Genomic DNA, 8,669 nt, shown 5'->3' on the forward strand with positions numbered 1-8,669 from the left:
GTGAGGTGGGGGGAGCAGGGCCTACCTCCATTGATCTGGAGAGGGGAATGTGGCAGTGGGTTAGGAGGGGACAGGGCTCCTGACTTCCGTGAGGTGGGGGGAGCAGGGCCTACCTCCATTGATCTGGAGAGGGGAATGTGGCAGTGGGTTAGGAGGGGACAGGGCTCCTGACTTCCGTGAGGTGGGGGGAGCAGGGCCTACCTCCATTGATCTGGAGAGGGGAATGTGGCAGTGGGTTAGGAGGGGACAGGGCTCCTGACTTCCAGAGCCCATCCTCCCTCTGGCCTAAAGGTGCCTCCTGAGTGAGAAGCCCTGCCTCCCTGGGTCTTAGAGACCACTTGCTCTGATCGCTTTGTTCAGAAGAGGAAACTGAGGCTCAGGGAAGGGGGCAGGGTCTTGCCCTAGATGTGGTGTAGCAGGAAGAACCCTGGGTGCAATCAGTTGTCATGGGATGCCCCAGTTTCTCCTCAGTAAAATGGGGCTGTGGCTGGCTTTCTAAAGGGGCTGCAGAGGTGTGGGGCAGAGGGAGGGGTGCCTGCTCAGGGCCTTTGGCTCCTCCTGACACATCCCCGCCTCATCCCTCTAGAGGAGCCTAAGGAGAAGGCAAAAGTGGAGCAGGCTGCTGAGTGCTGTAAGGAGATTCTGCATCATGTGAACCAGTCTGTGAGAGACATGGAGGACTTGCTGGTGAGGGCACAGTGAGCTGGGGAAGGGGAGGGGGAGCTCAGACCACAGATTGTTGGGGAAGGGCCCCAAAGCTGGGGGAGGGGAGGAAGAAGCCAGAGTGTGCCTGTGTCTGCAGCGGCTCAAGGACTACCAGCGCCGTCTGGACCTGTCCCACCTGCGGCAGAGCAGCGACCCCCTGCTGAGTGAGTTCAAGGTGGGTTTTCCCCTGCCCCTGCCCCTGCCTCTCCCTGCACATCCCTCGGTTCAGTCCAGCCCAGTTCTGCTGGGCTGCCCTGTGGCCATCCCCGCTCCCCCCATCCCTTCCACTGTGACTTTGGACACGTTCCCTGCCCCAGAACCTGGACATCACCAAGAAGAAGCTGGTGCACGAAGGGCCCCTGACCTGGAGAGTGACCAAGGACAAGTCTGTGGGTGAGTGGGGGCCGGGGAGTGTGGAGGGGTGGGATGGGGAGCCCCACAGGCCCTGACTGTCCCCCCTGAACCCCAGAGGTGCACGTGCTCCTGCTGGATGACCTCCTGCTCCTGCTGCAACGCCAAGATGAGAAGCTGCTGCTCAAGTCCCACAGCCGGACGCTTACCCCGACCCCTGATGGCAAGACTATGCTGCGGCCCGTGTTGCGCCTGACCTCCGCCATGACCCGCGAGGTGGCCACTGGTGAGCCAGGGCAGGGCTGGGTATGGGGACCCAGACTGAGCATGTGTGAGTGTGAGCGTGTGAATGTGAGTATGAGCATATGTGTGTGTGTGAGCTTGTGTATGCGTGTATGAGCATGTGAATGTGAGTGTGTGAGCTTGTGTGTGTGAGCATGTGTGAGCCTGTGTGTGAATTGTGTGCCTGTGTGTAAGCATGTGAATGTGTGTGAGCATATGTGTCTGTGTAAGCTTGTGTGTATAAGCATGTGAATGTGTGAGCATGCATGTGAGCTTGTGTGTGCATGTGTGTCTGTGTGTGAGCATGTGTGAATATGTGTCTGTGTGTGAGCATGTGTGTATGTGTGTGAGAGCCTGTGTGTGCCTGTGTGTGAGCGTATGTGAGCCTGTGTGCATGTGTGTGAGCTTGCATGTGTATGTGTGTAAGCATGTGAATGTGTGAGCATGTATGTGAGCTTATGTGTGTGAGTGTGTGTGAATGTGTGTGCCTGTGTGTAAACATGTGAATGTGTGTGAGCATGTGTGTCTGTGTGTGTGAGCGTGTGTGAGCCTGTGTGTGAGTGTGTGTGACAGGGAGGGCCAGTGGAGGTCTGGCCTCGAGCACCCATGACAGGGAGGGGCTGAGGGAAGGGGGCAGGGGGCAGCCAAGAGCTTGGGCCCCACAGAGGACAGGAGTGGGCAAGTGTGAGAGGTGGGTGGAGGCTGTGGATCCAGGGGAGGCCAGGCCTCGAGGGTGACCCAGCAGGGGGCCCAGGCTGACCGCGGCCCCCTGCACAGACCACAGAGCCTTTTACGTCATCTTTACCTGGGACCAGGAGGCGCACATCTATGAGCTTGTGGCTCAGACAGTGTCGGAGAGAAAGCAGTGAGCATGGGTCCTGGGGGGGGGGGGGGGGGGCTTCTGGGAGAGGGCCCCACAGCATGGCCCAGGTGGGAGTGGGGAGACACTTGTAGCCCCCCCTACTGCCCTCCCCCTCTGCTCTGTCCTAGCTGGTGCACCCTCATCACGGACACCGCAGGCTCTCTGAAGGTCCCAGCCCCAGCTGGGAGGCCCAAGTCGCGCCCAAGCCCCATCGGGTGAGAGGCCTCCCCACCCCCCTACCCCTTCTGTCCCCCTCCCCTCTCTGTCTCCCCCTCCTCTGTCTCCCCCTCCCCTCTTCCCTCTCAGGTCCATCCCCCCTCTCTAGTCACCCCCGTGTTTCTCCATCTCTTCCCATGCTGGGTCTCCTTCCCCTCAGTGCTCGGGAGCCCCTAATCAGCATCTCTGAGAACGGAAGCAGCAGCCGAGAGACCCCCCAGGCTGAAGGTAAGGGAGGCTCTGGGGGTGGGGGTGGCCAGGCTGGGGCTGGAGGGGCGGCCGCCTGAGCTGGCTCCCTGCCCTCAGCAGGCCGTTGTGAGCGCATCCTGACCGACCTGCTGCCCTTCTCCTGCCCAGACCCTGAGGGGCAGCTTGCGGCCTCCGCCCTCCAAGAAGGTAAGGGTGGATCCCTCATCCAGATGGGTCCCCCTGTCCCATCTGCATGTCCCTGTGTCCCGGATCCCATCCCCCTGTCCCCATCCCCGTGTCCCTATGCCCTGGATCCTGTCCCCATATCCCTGTGCCCCAGATCCTGTCCCCCCTGTCCCCGTGTCCCTGTGCCCCAGATCCCATCCCCCCTGTCCCTGTGCCCCGGATGCCATCCCCATGTTCCTGACCAGCCTTCTCTCTGCCCCTCAGTCCTTTCCCTTAAGCAAATGCTGCTCCCAGCGGAGGAGGAGAACGGGCCTGGGCCAGTCCCTGAGGGTGAGGGGACACCGGGGGCCACCCAGACCCAGGAGCTTCGGGAGAGACTGCTGAACTTGGAAGACACCCTCAAGCGCCTGGAGGTGAGCCAAGGTCAGGGGCAGCTGGAGGGGGCAGAGGCTGGGGATCTCCCCTCACAGAGCTCCCCTCCTCTGTCCTCAGGAGGTAGAGGAAGGATTCTGTCGGCTCAGACTCCTCATCTCACAGCTCAATGGGGCGGCCCCCAGCCCTGCCGGCTGCTCCTGAGGGCCAGGCAGGTGAGCCCCCCCTTGGAGCTAGGGAGCGGAGCCACAGCCCGGGCGGGCCAGGAGGTTGGCAGGGCTCCTTAATGGAACAAGGCTCAGGGGAACTTTCTCACCACGCCCTCCTGCCCACCCAGGCCCTCTCCTAGGGAGGGCCAGGAAGGGGCAGGAGGAGATGTTGGGTGCTCCCCCCAGCGGATCAGCCATCACCTACGTGTGCCTCTTGGCGGGGCAGGCGGGCAGGGGGCGCCCCTGGATTGGGGCCGAGGCGGCTGCTCCCGGTCCCCAGCCCCTCGGGGACCTCAGGGCTTCATTCCACTTCCTCTTCACTGATGGGACGCCAGTATTCTTCCCTCTTTCCCTCCTGCCCTTCTCCAGTGCCTTACCTGTTATGCATCATTTTTATATTCTGAGGTTTATTTTTAATATATATATATATATATATGGATGGAGGGGTGGATTATGTGTTGGATCTGACACACTGTGTGTGACCTTGGACAACTCCTTTCCCTGTTTTGGGCCTCAATTTTTTCATCTGGGGAATGGGGAAGGATGCTGCTGGCACTACCAGCTCCCCATGCCTGTCTTTCAGGCGTCTGCCTGTCTCTTTCCATCCCACTCTGCCTAAGCCTGGATTCCTTGAAGGTAGAGCCAGTCCTGCCTTTGACAAGTGGGGTCCCTGAGGCCCCACCTCCCCTCACTCAGGCAGGGAAGGACACTAAATGCGTCTGTGGCACACCTCCTTTCCACACCAGGGGGTCCTTGGCCTTATGTGGAGGGAGCCTGGGCCAGAGCCAAGCCTGGCCCTCTGCCCTCAGGCCTCTTTGGGCCCTCTTTACCTCCCTCTCAGCCCCCCCCAGTAACACATGACTCTTCAGTCCTCATCCCAGGATGGTTTTTTTCTCCCTTTTTATTTTTGTAATAAACTCTTCCCGTGGGGGGTAGGGGACGGGGCGGATTTATTGCTCTGAGCCCCCTGGCCCCGGGGCTGGGGTAGGGGTGGGCAAGAAGGAGGCTTCTCCTTCATAACACAAGCACATCACGCACTAGGTTGGGGAGGCGGGGGCTCACAAACACATCTGGGAAATGGGGGGCAACACCATATTGCACTTTGGAAGGGGGTGAGCACAGCTGGGAACTCCTGGGGCTGGGGGAGGGCACACTCCCTTCCCGGGGTCAAAGAGCGGGGCTTGTGGACATGAGAACCAGAAGGGGCCTTTGAGAAGAGATTCATCTCCTTCAGCCCCACCTCCAGTGTGCACCTGTCGCCGGCCAGGGCCTTCCTGGCAGCCAGGATTCATCCTTGAAGCCCAATTACCATTGCACCTGGTGCCCCCCAGAGGCGGGGTGAAGAGCAACACTTGGTCCCTTTCTTGGGCTGGAGGGGAGGGAATGAGATGGACCCCTGGGGTCCAGGACTGAGTTCCCTGCTGGTCTGGGGGAGGAGCATGGTGTCCCTTTTTATAGAGGGAAACTACTTTGTCTACCCTCCTTGGGTGGGCTGGGGTGAGTGGAAGGGAGAGACCGTGTTCTCCCACTTAGTTTTGGGTGTGGGGGAAGACCCTGACCCTAGGAGAGGGAAAGGAGGAGGGACTTAGAGCTGGAAAGGGCCTTTGAGTCCAACCCACCCACCCATTTTGCAGATGAGAAAACAGGCCAGATAGGGGAAGGGATGGGTCGGTCCTACGTCCATGCCCAAGTCCCTTTCCTGCCCTAGGCTGGGGAGAGAGGGCACCCCTGGGGTTAGGACTCAAGAACCAGCTTGGAGATGAGAAATCATCCTTTCTGGTCCCTGTCCCCTTCTGATTGGGAAAGATGGACAATATGTGGGGGCAGCTCCCTGGGATTTGGAAAGGACAACCATTCCTTGGCCCTGGGAAGGGGGTTGATGGTGTGAGCTTTGAGGGAGACCCTGGGGATACTTGTGTCTCCTTTGATCTGGGGGAGGAGACCCTAGGCCCCCTGGGGGGGAGAGGGAGGCAGGGTTCCCAATGTCACTGGTTCCCTGTCCCCTCAGCTCCCGGCCCCACCTCGGTTCCCCTGACTCTCAAGGGGCCCTGGAGCACCATCATCACCCTCACTGTCCGAGCTGCAGCCGCTGACATCAGTCACCTCCAGCTCCGAGTCGCTTTCCTCTTTGGGCCCCAGAGAGGGGACCTCGGGGACGCCTGTCCCAGGCAGAGTCAGACGGGCACCTGGGGCCAAGCTTGTGCGCTGGGATCCAGGTCCATCACCAGTGGGGCCGGCCAGGAGGGGTGTTGTGGCAGGGCCCCCTCCCCCAGGCCCTGTGGGCAGCTGGCCCAAGGATCCCGCCAGGGGGTTGGGGTAGAAATGCGGAGGATACAGGGAGGCAGGCAGCTTGGGGAAGGGGCTCGCCAGGTAGGGGTTAAAGTTCCAGGGATAGTCAGGGAAGGTGCGGCCGTAGGGGCTCAGGAGGGCAGGGGGTTTCGAATAGCCAGCAGTACCTGGTTGGGAAGGAGAATGGAGGGTCAAGGTCAGGTGGCCCCTCCCCCCCACCTCACCCCTCAGAGCATCTCTTAACTAGGGCAAGATGAACTCTGCTCTCAGTATCAGACCTCCCCCTCTCCAACATCTCCCTCCCTCAGTCCCTCACGTCTCACCGGAGCCCAGGAAGGGAAATGGCCCGTCCAGCCGGAGTTTGTCTGTGTCTGGGGCAGACAGGTGTTGGGCAAAGAGGGGCGTCCTGCTTCCTGGGTCCAGGCGTGGGGTGGAGAACAGGGTCTGTAACGTCTATGGGTGGTGCAGGAGGGAGGACTGAGCTTTCCCTTTCATGCTTCAAGGACCCAGGCATCCTGATTCCCCTCCCTCTCCGAGACTCAGATATCTTGGCTCCCAGTCCTTCAGGAATCCAAACATCTGAATTCCCCATCTTTTCAAGGACCGAAGACCCGCACTCCCCACCTGATCCTAACTTCCTCAGGGATCCTGAAGAGCTCCCTCTGTAGTTCCTGGGGGACCCTTCAACCCCACTAAGCAGGGACCCTCACCCCAGAAGGCCAGTTTTCTTCTGTGGCTCTGTAGCCCTCCCAGGGACATGGGTGTTCTGCCCCCCAGCTCCTTTTGGGGTTCAGCAATCCTGCTGCCCCAGCCCTTGCCCCTTCTGGAGACGCAGGCGTCCTAATTCTCTGTGAGCCTGGCTCACCTCAGGAGTAAGGGGAGGGCCGTCGGGCCCCGCTGCCCCTCCAAAGGGCCCGGGAGCAAGCAGCAGAGGGGCCGCGGCCATGTCCAGCAGGGGGTAATTGACCAGCACGACTTTGCTGAAGTTGAACTTGTAAGTGAACCTCTTGCCTTTCGTCTTGTGAAGGATACGTTTGTTATAGTAATAACTGTGGAGGGAAGCAACACATCTCACCTGTGCCAACAGCTCTGTGGGATGAAGGGGCTACCCTGCAGGAGTCATCCCCATTCCCCAGGTGAGGAAACTGAGGCTCAGAGAGGATGAGAGAAGGGTCATAGATGGAGAACCACAAGGGCCCTCAGAGAACATCTAGTTCAATGCCCTCCTTTTTACAGATGAGGAAACTGAGGCCAGAGTGGTTAAGTGACTTGCCCAGGGTCACACAGCTAGCAAATGCAGAGCTGGTATTTGGACTTGGCACTGTATCACAGAACAAGGGGGGAAGGGAAGTATTCTGGACTGGGGATAGATTTTGGAATAAGAATCCTGAACCTCCACTCCCCAGGGACCCAGGTATCCTGACCTCTCATCCTCCATCCTCTTCCAGCATCCCTATCCCCTCCGCTCCTTGCCTTCCTGGAGGACTTAGGCATTCTAGATCCTTCCCCTTTTGTACACTCCTCCCAGGGACCCAGGTGTTCTGAGCTCCTTCCCCAGCTACTCCCCGATCCTAGTCCCAGACATCCTAAACCCCCTCGCGCCCTTTTGAGGACCCAGGCATCCTGAACTCTGAAGCCCTGAACCTCAGAGGTGCCGTGCCTCATGATCTCTCCAGCCCCACCCATGTGAGACCTGAGTTTTTTAACCCCTACAACACCCATCCTTCCTCTCAGCAACCCCGGCTCCCCACTCACCGCAGCGCCCGGCTCAGCTTGTCGTAGTTCATGTGGGGCTTGCACTTGCGGATGCCCCACAGGCGTGCCACCTCATCCGGGTCCTTGATGACGAACTCGCCATAGTCCCCCTGCCAGGCGATGACACCCTGGTATTCTTCCTTTTGTAGCAGCTCCAAGATGAAATGCCAGAGCTGGATCTGCCGAGAGCCTGGGGAGGACTCAGGCTTGTAGGCCCAGTCTGGGAAGGCAAAGCCTGTGAGAAGAAAGGAGAAGGTGGGAAGAGGGTAGGAGTCAGGACAGAGGGGCTCAGCATCCTGCTTCTCCCGGAGGCATCCAGATTCCCCAACCTCCTCCCACTCGGGGACACAGGCATCCCGATCCTCCAACTCAGGGACCCAGGCGTCCTGACCCCCCAACCTCTTTCTTTCTACTTGGAGACAGGCGCCCCCATCTCCTAACCTCCCACTTGGGGGCCCAGTCGTCTTGATCCCCCAACATCCTCCCTCTTGAAGACCCAGGAGTCCTGGTCCTCCAACCTCCTCCTCAGATACCCGGGTGTCTTGATCCCTCATCCTCCTCCCCGTTGGGAGTCCCAGGCTTTCTGAGCCCCAGCCCTGAGGGGGACAAAGGCATAGGGAATCCCTGGCATCTCAGTGCCTCAGGTTGTGATGACTTTATGGACTGTGGAGTAGGACTGGAATTAGGGGAAGGGGGCCTGCCTGTACTTCCCCTCACCTCCCACATGGATCCTTTGGTCCAGGCAGTCACCAGTGGGGGCTCTGCATGGCACTGGCCTCGGATGCCTGTGCATACGCCCCAACTAGGACCTGCCAGATCCCTGTGTCCCATCTTGCCAGCCCAGATCACTTGCCAATCCTGCCCCATCTGCCCAGAGTGGGAACCTTTGAGTGAGAAAGGAAGGGGTCGACGAGGAATATACAGGCAAACCTTTGGCCTCTCTCCCTCCACTCCCCAGCTGTGTCTGCCCAAACACATACTGATGCAATCAGAAATACAGACATACAGACAGAAGGGAATACAAGCACAGATAGTCACCCTCACAGACCTGGGGTGGTCACCTACCCTACCTACCACACTCACTGTGACATAGAGATGCTCTGAAAAGGAGGTACCTGTGCTGGTCCCAGTTTTACACACAAACACACTCAACACACACACACACACACAAACGCTCTCTACTGGCTTCTCCCCTTCGGAATACTTGTGTGTGTGTGTGTGTGTGTGTGTGTGTGTGTGTGTGTGTGTGTGTG

The 8,669-nt window shown here is 59.4% G+C and overlaps 2 protein-coding genes across 12 annotated transcripts in view; one reads left to right on the forward strand and one right to left on the reverse strand.

The window, feature by feature from the left end:
• The window catches only part of ARHGEF1 (Rho guanine nucleotide exchange factor 1), a 21,888-nt gene extending 18,077 nt beyond the window's left edge, over positions 1–3,811 (forward strand). For 9 of the 11 annotated variants that reach the window (XM_069088926.1, XM_069088919.1, XM_069088923.1 and 6 more), the window contains 10 exons: positions 587–687; positions 803–880; positions 1,023–1,098; positions 1,175–1,342; positions 2,116–2,203; positions 2,329–2,415; positions 2,577–2,644; positions 2,723–2,812; positions 3,056–3,204; positions 3,284–3,811. In XM_069088926.1, coding sequence (XP_068945027.1) covers positions 587–687; positions 803–880; positions 1,023–1,098; positions 1,175–1,342; positions 2,116–2,203; positions 2,329–2,415; positions 2,577–2,644; positions 2,723–2,812; positions 3,056–3,204; positions 3,284–3,367 — 989 coding nt within the window. In that variant the 3' untranslated portion in view covers positions 3,368–3,811. The remainder of the gene's footprint in view (positions 1–586; positions 688–802; positions 881–1,022; positions 1,099–1,174; positions 1,343–2,115; positions 2,204–2,328; positions 2,416–2,576; positions 2,645–2,722; positions 2,813–3,055; positions 3,205–3,283) is intronic. The other 2 variants (XM_069088928.1, XM_069088922.1) reach the window with 1 other exon arrangement.
• Positions 3,812–3,932: 121 nt separating this feature from the next.
• ERFL (ETS repressor factor like) overlaps positions 3,933–8,669 on the reverse strand; it is a 5,548-nt gene continuing 811 nt past the window's right edge. The window contains exons 2-5 of the mRNA XM_069088929.1: positions 7,417–7,651; positions 6,527–6,710; positions 5,985–6,114; positions 3,933–5,828 (exon numbers count right to left, since the gene is read on the reverse strand). Of these exons, the coding sequence (XP_068945030.1) occupies positions 5,377–5,828; positions 5,985–6,114; positions 6,527–6,710; positions 7,417–7,651 (1,001 nt within the window). The 3' untranslated portion in view covers positions 3,933–5,376. The remainder of the gene's footprint in view (positions 5,829–5,984; positions 6,115–6,526; positions 6,711–7,416; positions 7,652–8,669) is intronic.

Source organism: Petaurus breviceps, unplaced genomic scaffold (genome assembly GCF_028583685.1).
Source record: "Petaurus breviceps papuanus isolate PSGF00001 unplaced genomic scaffold, PetGlider_PUasm1.0 185, whole genome shotgun sequence".
NCBI lineage: Eukaryota > Metazoa > Chordata > Mammalia > Diprotodontia > Petauridae > Petaurus > Petaurus breviceps.